The following is a 13,270-nucleotide window of genomic DNA, read 5'->3' on the forward strand; positions in this document are numbered from 1 at the left end:
TAATATTCTCCAATATATTATTCTAGATAAAGAAAATATTTTTCTAATTATATTTATAGCTGTAATTGAATTACATCGAAGAGGGCGAACCTTGGCACAACGTTAAGGTTGGTCCATTAAGACCTGGTGGTCACGGGTTCGAGTCACGGAAACAGCCTCTCTGCAAAACAAGCGTAAGGTTGCGTACATCTAATCCTCCCTAGACCCCGCAATGGCGGGAGCCTCGTGCACTGGGCCGCCCTTTTTTCCGTAACTGAATTACATCGAAGGGGACAAGATGTCCCAGAAATGCAAAACTATATAGTGGAAACCCACAAAAACCTCGAACCCTCACCCATTTATACATCAGGGTGATATTGATGAAGCAAAACCTCAAATGCACAGTAGCTGGTAACAAGCTGTGACAAACTTGCGTGGCTCCCTATGATCTGCAGCTTACCGACTTCAGCCCTAGTAATCCAAGCCTAGATCCCCTTAAATTTTTGCTAATGTATTTTTTTGGTGAAATGACCCATAAGCCATTTTTCTGATCCCAACAATTTGGTCATGAAACGAACCTGAAAGTGCCTTTTTATGGAAAGTAATGTGTTTCCATTGATTCACAATCCACTCCCTCGGCCAACCGATCGACATCCTGATTTGCTGTCCGCCTCAAATACACAAATTCCACGTGTAGCGTTAGACACTGGTCGCGTATTTTAGCAATTATGTTAGCCAACTTCCAAGGACCCTGAGCTTTGTTACTAGCCCACTCAATGACATTAGATGAGTCCCTGTCAATGATTAATGAGGTGACTTGTTGACAAACCATTGCAAAGCCCACAAAAGGGCCCTCGCTTCTGCCTCATTTGATACACTCACCCTGGTTAGACGGAAAAGGTAAATAGAGTGCGCCCATCCCAGTAGCAAAATGAGTCTCCAATCCATGCTCAGCCCAGATTCCCTTTTGAGCTTTCGTCGGAATTGAGCATAGTCCATCCAGATGGAGGGGGTTGCACTTGATTTTTTATTCTCTTTCCTAGATGTCCGTTCTCCATTCTCGTAAAATATCTCCCATTGTGTATGGTGCTAAGGTGAAGTCTTTCCTGCCCCAAGAGATAGGATCTACTTTGATTTTTGTTATAATCATTTCGTCTTTTTTCTCCTTTTCTTCAAAGATGCGGCTATTCTTCTCTCTCCAAATGTGTCATATGAAGGTGTATGACACAACCCTGCAAAGTATATGCCCCAATTTGCCAAAGGGGCCGCTATTCCAACACAAAATTGTTTCTTTATAAAGTGGTAAAAAACCCATGATACACCAAAGCTCCTGGTATTACCCACCAAAGTTTGAAGAAGAATGAACATTGAAGCAGTACATGTTCCAAGGCCTTATTTTTACATAGGACGCATCTGTTGGCTACTGCAAACTTTCTCCTCTTCAGCCGTTCATGTATTTATCCTTTTATCTGTCCTTATCCAAACAAACGCTACAATCTGAGGGGGAATAGCAACTCACTAAATTCTTGATATTTTTGAGTTGTTTTCCTCCTCTCTAGCCAACCTGTAAAAGGAGTGAACAGAAAAAGAAACAGCGGTATTAGGGGTCCAAATTCTTTGAGCAGAAGACAAGGGGAACAATACTGGCATTCAAGAAGGGAGAAAGCATAAGGGTGAGGCTAATTATTTCACTTTCTTTAAGGTTTATTCTAAGAACCGGGTTCCCATTTCCCTTCCTCTCCGGGTAATCGCATACTCTTACCCCATTATTGGTCGCTAACCGGAATAGGTCTGGGAATGCATGGCATAAAGGGGGCTCACCTAGCCAACGGTCTACCCAAGAATGAGCCCCTTCCAGAGTGATGCTTTGGGAATGCCATACCCCAATTGGAGTCCAAGGTATCTAATAGGCAGAATTTATTTTGCAACTGATAGAAAGTGCATGTTTCTCCACTTCTAAGGTCTTAATATTTGTCCCAACTGCCATACTTTTGGAGAAGTTTATCATCAACCCGGATGCCATTTCGAACCATCAAAATATTCGCTTGAGATTTTTTGTGTCCTCCATGTTCTCATTTGGATAGAGAAATTATTAATGCATTGATTTAGCATGTACAAAAATGAGGGTAGCTAGGACAATGGGAATCCATGTTGTAAAAAAAGAAGTTATCTTTTATAGTGACACGTGTGCAACACAACAAAGGCAAAAGCTCGAATACCAAGAAATGCCAAAAATACTCTCGAAATGACTAAATCACCGGCCAATTAAACTGTTGTCTTTCTTTTCTAAACGGGATCCTGTTTTAGAAATGTTTTCCTATAAAAATCATTCAACAAGAATGCTATATTTTTTACTCATTAGAGTTAATTTGATTAGTAGCCATGTAGTATCAACTTTCAAGTACCATTGTCAGTGTCATATTGTGTTGGGCACTATACGGTGGGCCTATACGAGTATCCGGGTATCCTTCTATGTTGTATCTTTCCTTGTAGCTCATCCAGTCACATTAAGGAAATCTCAATCCCCTTCAATGATTTATTTCTTTTCGTGATAAATTGGAAATTTTTGTAAATGTAACAAGACACTAGGGGCAAACTACGCTATAGGCGTGTATAGATAGCCCAGTGCTAGGAAGATATTAACGTAACAACTAATTACTGTCAATGTATTGACAAATATGTTTCAATTTCTTTTTGATATGGGAATGTATGCCCAACATTGGGGTCCGTGGATCTTTATTAGTTTCTATTTTACTGGTTGAAGGGCCATCCTTTTCTCTTGTCGTGTTTGCTTTTAATGAAGCTTGCTCAACTTTTCCAGAAAAATAAGGGGCAGCATAACTACTAGAAAATACCCTAGCATTCAGTTCCTATATTCAAGCCCAAATGGTATAATGGAAGAGGATGCCTGAAAACCCCATTGCCCGACGGCTTGCGGCCAAGCGGACTAGAATTTAGATTTAAGTAACACATTAAACAATTGAAGAAAAAAATCTCTGTTGTGTTCAATTATGATGCACAAGAATATGAAAAACTATTGTTTCTATATCACCGCGGCGATCACTACCACACAAGATAAATAGGGGAATATCACATTTAACTAACTGTTCAAATACTTGAAACCATAACAAGGCTGTCAACTACACACGCGCACACACAAAAAGAAAAGGAGGGCTCGTACTCCTGGATGAATTTCCCACAAACATAGCATCTCTAAACTTCTTTGCATGGTTAGATAATTGTTTGCTAGTCTGCAATAGTTTCTATCTCAATAATTCTTTGCATAGTTAGATAATTTTTTCTCTAATTTGTATAGGCCAGGCAAACAAGTGGAGTTGACTAGTCACCGTACCTAACGTCATCCCGAAAATGGAAATCTCAATTTGCGTCAAGCTCAAACTTCCTTCTTGCGTTCGTGTTTCTCCTGGAGTACACACCATAATAATAGTTAGAGATCTACTACTAGCATACTCTGTCAAATGGGGTTTTTCTCGCTCACTACCGACCCCATAGTACCGTTTTCCTTTATCCTAAACCAAATTGCGCTTGGAAATCAGTCAAGCCCTCCACCGAGACAGTCATGGCAGCAGGCCTTTCAACCTACCTAAGACAAAGACCTGCTCAACCTTGCATATATTGCCTCCATGCATATAAAGATATTGATTGAGCCCCCCTCATTCCGGAGTCCCTATTTTTATTTTGAATGATAACAATGTAAACATTATTAAAAGAGGGAACAATACAAAAATAAAAATGGGCACAAGTGGTGCCCGGAAAAGCATGTAATAGGAAACACACAGTGAGGGACCACAACAGTTACTACAAAAGAAGGATCTCATTATCAACTCTTAGTTCACTCCCATCGGCAGTCACATTAGCAATGCGCCCCTCACTTCAGCACTTCTTCAGGTGTGATTTAGAGTTGGCGATTACTCATTACTGAGATCCTATATTTCCAAAATAGCATTCCAAGCCTCCAGAGACTTGAACTAGATGCCAGAGCAACAACATTTTATGAATTCTCCTCCAATCATAAGAACATGAGAAAACCTTTTCTAGATCTGATAAGTAAAGTACGGAATTTCACTTTTAATATTAAATGCTGATTGGTAAGAACTTTTATGGATCTGATAAGTAAAGCATGGAATTTCACTTTGTTTGAGTATTAAATTCTGATCGGCCCTTACAATATCATTAGAATTTCTCCATTGCATTCCTAAACTCTGCCAATGCCAGGCGAGCCCAGATTTCCTTGATAGAATCATTTTGAATCATCTTAGTGTGTTGAGGAGAAGGTCACTGTTTCTCATTGTCTCAAAGTAAATAACAGGGTAGCAACCTCTTCTGCAATTGCATTAGCTATGGGTGTCCATCCAACATCGGCAAATTTGAACTATCCCGTCATTAGTGAAAGGATGATTTAGGGTAGGAGTTATACTGAATATTTTGTATCTTCTGTTTCTAAAGTATTTTGTGATAGGTTGGTATCAATTTTTGGTACAGCCATAGATATTTGCACACCATGTTGTACCTAATGCTTGTCACTTTTTTTACTTAATTGATTTTATTTATCCATGTCTACGTGCACAAAGTAAAAAATGTTCATGTTTCTGTTATCAGGTATGGATGGCGTGGTCAATCCCGTGACAGCATTGGAACTGTTCTCTGTGTTGATGATGATGGGATTCTGCGTGTTGGCTTTCCTGGAGCATCTAGGGGATGGAAAGCTGATCCTGCAGAAATGGAAAGGGTTGAAGAATTCAAGGTCGGCGACTGGGTTCGGATTCGCCCCACTTTAACAACTGCAAAACATGGCTTGGAAAATGTAACACCTGGGAGCATTGGGATAGTGTACTGTATCAGACCAGACAATAGCCTATTGTTGGAACTGAGCTATCTACCGGGTCCATGGCAGTGTGAACCCGAGGAGGTTGAGCCTGTTGAACCATTCAGGGTAAGGATATACTTTTATAGGCATATATGATATTTCTGGAAGAATTTGGTTAGTTCTTATTCATTTATTTTTGCTCGAAGTTTTATGTTATTCAACTTTTCAGATTGGTGACCAAGTATGCGTGAAGAGATCTGTTGCAGAGCCAAGATATGCATGGGGTGGTGAGACACATCACAGTGTTGGAAGAATAAGCGAGATTGAGAGTGATGGCCTACTCATAATTGAAATTCCGAATCGACCTATTCCATGGCAAGCTGATCCTTCTGACATGGAAAAGGTGGAGAGTTTCAAGGTAATATCTGATCTTTTGTTCTTATATTTTATTTGAAGTAAAAACTGTATTATTTTCATTATTCTGAAGGTGAAGTTTTTGACTTGTGCATTTTCTGGGATTAGGTTGGGGACTGGGTGAGAGTTAAAGCTTCTGTATCCTCCCCAAAATATGGATGGGAGGATGTTAAACGAAACAGTATTGGGATAATACATAGCCTAGAGGAAGATGGTGACATGGGTGTTGCCTTTTGCTTTAGGAGCAAGCCTTTCTGTTGCTCAGTGACAGACATGGAGAAGGTGTTACCTTTTGAAATTGGACAAGAAATTCATGTGATTCAGTCTATTGCTCTACCAAGACTTGGATGGTCCAATGAAACTGCTGCCACGATTGGGAAGATCTCAAGGATAGACATGGATGGTACACTTAATGTGAGTTATTAGCTTGTCCCATATTTTATATGCTTATGTACATATATGTGTTACATCTATGTGTGACAGTTTGCAAATGCATGTGAATCCTGATCTTCTTAGGTGCGTGCATCCATTCAGATTTGCATGTGTATGCTCCTTATGTGTGCCAGTGCACATGCATGACAATGCGCTTGCATAACTGCATTTGCTTTGACACATGCATGATTGTATGTTGTGATTGCCTGCATCCATGCATGGGCATCCGTGCATAGGCGTTCATGTTGTTTGTATTCGTATTTGAATTCTTTGCTTTGGCTATTTAGGTGAAGGTGGCCGGAAGACGTTGCTTGTGGAAAGTTGCTCCTGGAGATGCAGAGCGTCTTTCTGGGTTTGAAGTTGGTGATTGGGTTCGTTCAAAGACTAGTCTTGGGACTAGATCCAGTTATGACTGGAATGGAATTGGCAAAGAAAATTTGGCAGTGGTGCACAGTGTACAGGACAGTGGTTACTTGGAGTTGGCAGGCTGTTTCCGGAAAGGGAGGTGGATGTGTCACTACACAGATGTCGAAAAGGTAACATCATTGAAAGTTGGACAGCATGTCCAGTTCCGTGCTGGACTTGTGGAGCCACGGTGGGGGTGGAGAGACGCTAGCCTCGACTCCAGAGGTGTTATAACCGGTGTGCATGCAGATGGCGAAGTAAGGGTGGCATTTTTTGGAATGTCAGGACTTTGGAGAGGTGATCCTGCAGATCTTGAAAAGGTGGAGATGTTTGAGGTGGGAGAGTGGGTGAGAATCATGGACGGTGGCGATGGCTGGAAGTCTCTAAAGCCCGGGAGCATTGGTATAGTACAAGGAATTGGGTATGCAGAAAATGATGTGTGGGATGGAAATGTACTTGTGGGGTTTTGTGGGGAGCAAGAAAGATGGGTGGGGCCTGCGTCCCAACTTGAAAAAGTGGATGGTCTTTTAATAGGACACAGGGTAAAGGTGAAGAAATGTGTGAAACAGCCAAGGTTTGGGTGGTCTGGTCACAGTCATGCGAGTGTGGGGATCATATCTGCAATAGATGCAGATGCGAAACTGAGGATATATACACCGGCAGGCTTGAAGGCCTGGATGCTGGACCCAGCGGAGGTCGAGAGGGTGGAGGAAGAGGAGATACGCATAGGGGATTGGGTAAAAGTGAGGGGATCAGTGGTGACACCGACACACCAATGGGGAGAGGTTAGTCATGCGAGTATTGGTGTAGTGCACCGGATAGAAGATGGGGAACTATGGGTGGCTTTCTGCTTCTTGGAGAGGCTATGGGTTTGCAAGGCAGGGGAGATGGAGAAGGTGAGAGCATTCAAGGTGGGAGACAAAGTGAAGATTAGAAGGGGATTGGTGACGCCGAGGTGGGGATGGGGAACGGAGACATATGCGAGCAAAGGTGACGTGGTGGGGGTGGATGCAAATGGGAAGCTAAGGATCAGGTTTAGATGGAGGGAAGGGAGGTTGTGGGTAGGAGACCCTGCAGATATTGTTCTTGACGATGAAGACGGCGATAGTAGTTATTTTTAGGAAGGGAACTGTCATTTGTGGTCTCCTTTCTGTTTGTAGTAATATATATACTGTCCCACATCTATCATTCTTGACCATTCATTTATTTAGTCAGCTTGCGAAGGAGCTACGCTACATGATCGTTATCTTGTTGCAAGCAATAAAGAGCTGGGGGCAAGACCTTGTTGGTATCAGATGAGAAGAGACAGCCCCTAGAGAAGAGAAAGGATGGTTGGGTTGCAGGGCATTTGTATTCATAATATTATTAAGTAGTGTATGTAGGTTGAGATATATCTGATTATGTAAAATTCTTGAAACTATAAAACTAAAACCAGGTTTTCTTTCCTAAAAGAGTTTGTATGCCGCACACTTTTTGTTCCTTCTTTTCTGCTTGTCTCTATTGAGATGCAAAGCTCTATGATGATGAGAGTAAAGCAAGTATTGAGTATTGGTGGGAATTTTTTGGGGCTGATCTGCCCTTCTCCTCGCATCCCTTTTCATGTCTCGCCTTGAATGCACGTCTTAGATCGAGGCCTAAAATTATGATTGGTTGAACTTTACAGGAGTAAACAGATTGGGATAATTTGAACTTTAAGATGTTTTAGCAAAGAAGCGGAATTTTTTAAAAACATGCAGTCGTCACTACGATATTAATGGTACTAATATGATAAAATGCAACACCAAGTAGTGAGATATGGATAGGAAGTGTTGAAGAGTGAAATTGAGAGTGAGTAAGGCATTAGAGAGGGTTGGAAATTGGAAACAAAAAAACAGTCATCTAAGCAACGCAGTTCCCCTATTTCTAGGGACTTTTATGCTCCCCACTCCCCTCTCTAAGGTCTGTCCCTTCCCTCTCCCATAACTGGTCCCACAAATATTCCATAGAATATTTTTTCATGGTGGTCAAACATGCCCTTAGATTCATTCTAGGTTCCATTTCTTTCAACTCTAAATGGGTGTTTTTCAGGCCATGTTTGGCAACTATGAAATGTATTTCATGGAAAATTAGCTTGACGAAGTGTTGAGAGAAGCATAGGAAGAGTGGGAGGGGGAGAGAATTGAGAGGGCATGAGTGAGCAAATGGTGCGACATCCCTGAAAGAAAACAAATTAAAACTCTATTTTTAGTGGAGTTTTTCTTTTACTTGTTTTTGATACCCCTCTCTCCTTCACTCATGTTTTCTCAAGCATCTCCTTGTCCCAGCCTCTTGGCCCTTCTCTCATCACTTGATAAACCAGGTGATCGGTGGCGACGACATCAATGGAAAATCTTCAAGTAATTGGAAAATAAGCCACAGTGGAGATTGCTGGGAAAGTTGTATTTTTTTCCACTATATGTGAGAAGAAAAATATAAACTTTAGATTTTCGAAAACCTAATGAATGAAAGGCCCTTGTTTGCAACGACCATAGAAGGGTGTGGCGGCAAGAAATGTGGGCACGAGGTGTGTGTGTGTGTGTGTGTGTGTGAGAGAGAGAGAGAGAGAGAGAGAGAGAGAGAGAGAGAGGTTTTCTTCATTGGGGGTTCTCGTGTTTTCTTCTCGAGTCATCTTTGGGTTTTTCTCAGATTGTCTTGTGTTATTCTCTTGTACGATCTTGGATGAGAGGGCAAGGAAAGGGTTGCAGGTTTATGGGTTTGGGTTTAACCCATTGAAATATTTGTATATTGTTTTTCTCATAGTGGAAGATCGTGTTCTCACCCGTCAGGGGCGGAGCTACATGTAGCATAAGGGGAGCAGTCCCTTTTGAGTTGGGCCAAACTCTTTAATAGGCCCAGCGTTATGTATAACCTGCGCCCCTATGTATAATGACCTCCTTATGTATATAACCTGCCGCCCTTTATGTATAAATCCTGCCTCTACCACTGTCACCCGTGGACATACGCATCTTGGTTGAACCACGTAAAATCTCAGTTTTCATCTTGTGGCTTGTGTTTAACTCTACTTTTCCGTTTACCTGTGCATGACCGATCGGATTTGCCTGCGGATTTTCTCAACTCCAGCATTTCAAGGAAAAGGCTTTCATGGCAGCCAAACATGGCCTAAAACCTAAAAATAGGCGTTAAATTTGTTTTAAGCTTATTTTACGTTGAAAGCCATGGAGCCTACGTGAAAGATTTGTATCACATGTGGCCCTTTACTTCATCCTATTGGGATTATTAGATTAATGATATATTCACCCTCCTTTCTTTACATGGGACAGCCCCTCAGTGTATTTATGACTACTCTTTTCTACACTAGAGGAGGCTGTCCCACGTAAAAAAAAATGGGTGAATTTGTCACTTCCCTTCTTAGATAAATCATACCATTATGTGCGAAAAAGATGCGTCCATGATGAAAATGTAACGATTGAAGGGTTAGGATCATATGTTTGGAAAAATTATATGGTGCACCGCGGTGCTTGCACATGCAGCCTGAAAAAACTAGGGGGCCCGCATTATTTGGGCCATCCAAACCATTCATTTGTTGGGCCCTGACATAGATATGAATAGTTTGGATCACCCAAATATGTCGGACCCACAGTTTGGGGCTGTACGGGCATGCACGGCCATACACCACTATGTAAATTCTCATATGTTTGGGGATGACCCACATTCTTTCTTGTGATGGCCAGCATAATACAACACCAGATGTACTTGAACAACAAAAAAGCCGTTTCTTACCCTGACAACCATCTCCACCCTACACGTTGCATATGTCTTAGCTGATAGGGTAGGGACTATTGATCTGATCAACTACATCTAAAAATTGTAAATTTTAGGGTCACCTTACTATTACTACCTTCAAAAATTATTTGGACATAATCTTATATGCAAATGGTTTTGAAGTTAACTATGATTAGAGGAATGATAGATGCAAGGGCCACCTTGAATAAAGAGCTGCTAAAAGGGCACTTGATTAGGAGATTTTATATGGTGGCCGACCTTTTACATGTAAAGGTCGGAGAGGGAAAACACCCCATCCCTTGATTTTAAATCCATCAAAAGCCCCCCCTTTTTCACTTTTCTTTGGATCTAAAATCAAGGTTGCAGGTTCTCTCTCTCTCTCTCTCTCTCTCTGCCCTTGTGATTTCACGGTCAACGTATAATTTCTCCTTGATTAGATCCATGTCATTTTCGGTAACCTTTAAAATCAGTTGATTGAATCCAATCGAGGGCCCTTTTCAGCTGTTTATACAAGGGCGCCCTTGCATCTATCATTCCTCTAATTATTTACAAATAACAGTTTTAATAATTTTTAAAATGACATAATTAAATGGGGTCCAATGAGGCCTTATGAGGCTCTTAGTCATCTCATCAATAATCGGAAAGATGTATGTTTGGGGAAAAAAAAAAAAAAAAAGGTTGCTTAAAATATAAGGGCTTTTAAGGGCCCACTCAGCGAAGCTTCTCATTCTCCAACTTTGGGAGGAACAGAAATGCCCGAAGAAAGGGCTTCTCCCGTTTTTTAATTCTCACATAGGAAAAAAACACAAAAGCCCGGAGGAGAATCGTTGCCGAACACAACCTAAGTAATAAAACATTCAAAGGGAAAAAATTGCATAAATTTCAATTGCGATTGGAGGAGGGAAAACATCTGTTTAAACGCATCTTTAGGATATCTTTTTCATCATGTTAAATCAACGGTTTAAAATCCCCCCATGAGGGTGAGACCAATGGCCTATCAATGCCAATAGGCTGGATTTGAGATGGCCAACAATATGTTTTTCCCTAGCTCTCTAAAGTAACGAGATTTAGGGGTACAACCTATTCAAGGTGTGGCCCAACAAATGAATGGTTTGGGAGTGTCCCATGAAGTGTACTCCACCGTACTTATAAGACTTCACGGTCAACATATAAAATCTCTTAAAGTAACTTTGGACATGATTTCTTATTCAATTGATACAATCCGCCATTGCTTGATCTTCTCTTTAGTGGATGGCTTGCTTTGAGATCTTCAAAGTTGAGCTTCTTTGTTTGACACCTTCTAAGGATGATGCCACCATTTGGTTCAAGCTCATTTGCAAGTTATTGATCCACAAGCTTTGGCCTTCATTAATCTTCCTTTGTTTCTTCAATACTTTGAGATAACTAATATTGAGCTTCTCCTTGGTTGATCCTCCAAGGTATGATTGATCCAAGTATGCTTTAGCTCCTTTGCATTGTGTTTGGTCCATCTCAAGCATAGGCCATCAATGGTGTGTACTAGCATGGATTGACCTTTGAATTACCTGTCTATAGTACAACACTCAAGGCAAACGATCAATCCATAAACGACTAATCAATTTGAGTTTGTTAATCATCAAAACAAGGTAATTGAATGAACCCATGAGAACCCTTGAGCTAACATCTAGAAAGAAAATCGAGATTGGCTTTTGCATTCGCATATGACCGTCTTGTTCTCTAAACTAGCCAACTATAGATGGCTATGGAAGGCCATAGAGATTAATCATTTTGATTTAAATCCCCATTTTCAACTTAATATTTTATAAAGAGGGTTTCTTTTAAGTGTGAAAAACTTATTCTTATGCATGCATGCATCTAAAACACCACAACCACATCCATAAGTTTAATTTTGACATCTTGGATTTATAGGGATTCTCTCACTAACTATTTTAGAATTATCTAACTATTTTAGAGTTAGTTAATCCCCATAATTTCATATTACCAAAATTAAGGGTGAAATTTAGGCAACTACTCGCAATTCGCAATAAGAAAAATCCGCCTACCTCAAGGCGATTTTTCAAAGGTATTGGTACTGATATACTTCATCACATGAAGTATTTTAGATTAGTAAAAATCATAAAGAATGCGTCCGCCCTCCATTGAATCGATAGAATTGAGGTCCGCCATCATCTATAGCCTTCTTGAAGCTTCGACATGTCCAAGTTTTCTTTTATTCTTCGATTGACTACATCAAGAGCAATTTTCTTTCTTCATTACTTCTTATGTAATATGAAAATAAACTACCCTAGTGTCCTACATTAGCCTAAATAATATGTACATTGAAAGAAATTCTCCATGGGAAACCAGTTGTCGCACAACTGCCTAGAAAGAGTACATAAACCAATAAAATCATTAATTACAGACTTTTAATTGCTACATTCCAGCAATTTCAAACCATAAAAATAAATAACAATTATCCATAAATATTATCCATATGCATCTCATGCATGCATAGAAGTCGAATAATCATTTTTGCCCAATTTTTACCAGTAAAGATTAAATCATGTTGAAATTAAATTAAATAATTTTTCATTCAGTCATAAAAACTACTGACATCTAAAGAAACATGACATAATCAATTCTTATGATGTCAAAAGTCACCACAAAAATTTCGCGTAAAAACAAAATTTTTGAGCGAGAAAAGCTCAAAATAATGGTTTTCGGGAACCCTTTCATAATAAGCATAATTTCCAAATATTTTAAGTGTGAGAGAAAAATTATTCGAACTACCATATTAATTACTGCTTATGCTTATAATATACCTAAATAATGTTTGAAAATTTTAATCTTGTGCTATAAATTTTTCTCACAACATTGAGGTCATTCTGAAATAAAACATGTAATTTCCGAAATAAAAATCAGCAAAAGACTGTACTTTTAGCCTAACTTGTAAAATCATATCTCCCAATCCGTTCATCGGATTTTGATGATTTTTGATGCGTTGGGATTTATCTGAGTCTACTTTTTAACCATCAAGGTTGATCAGATAAAAAATCACATTGAGTAGATCAAAATTACTGATCTTTACACAACATTCCATATGTTGATTAATTAACACTACGGACTAACAACCTTGGATAGCAGGGATAGAACATCCGGACTCATAGCGGATATACCGCATGACCTATCTTTGGTTAATTTAATCCCCTAATATGAGCCCCAGTTGCTCTGATACCACTTGAAGGAAGGTTATCTCCTTCTGGCAAGATTGTTATGTGCAGCGGAATAAAAATCGCATAGAGCTTAAAATTTTTCTTTTCGATCTTGCAATTGCCCAAGATCCTAGAGTCTAGATTAGTTAATTATGTTAATCAAACATAAAGAAATACCTATTTGAAGAAGAAATCAAGGAACCACGCTGCTTGATCTACTCCTCGAACGGTTGTGATCGTTCTGAACGCTACAAACCCC

General features: G+C 39.9%; 1 protein-coding gene across 1 annotated transcript in view; it reads left to right on the forward strand.

Moving 5' to 3' along the window:
* Positions 1-7,509, forward strand: part of KEG (protein kinases;ubiquitin-protein ligase) — a 66,880-nt gene extending 59,371 nt beyond the window's left edge. Inside the window, exons 13-16 of the mRNA XM_077361624.1 lie at positions 4,600-4,933; positions 5,037-5,225; positions 5,330-5,635; positions 5,941-7,509. Coding sequence (XP_077217739.1) covers positions 4,600-4,933; positions 5,037-5,225; positions 5,330-5,635; positions 5,941-7,179 — 2,068 coding nt within the window. The 3' untranslated portion in view covers positions 7,180-7,509. The remainder of the gene's footprint in view (positions 1-4,599; positions 4,934-5,036; positions 5,226-5,329; positions 5,636-5,940) is intronic.
* Positions 7,510-13,270: the final 5,761 nt, after the last annotated feature.

Source organism: Tasmannia lanceolata, unplaced genomic scaffold, assembly GCF_043159265.1.
Source record: "Tasmannia lanceolata isolate RefF3 unplaced genomic scaffold, GAP_Taslan_0.1 ptg000019l, whole genome shotgun sequence".
Classification (NCBI taxonomy): domain Eukaryota; kingdom Viridiplantae; phylum Streptophyta; class Magnoliopsida; order Canellales; family Winteraceae; genus Tasmannia; species Tasmannia lanceolata.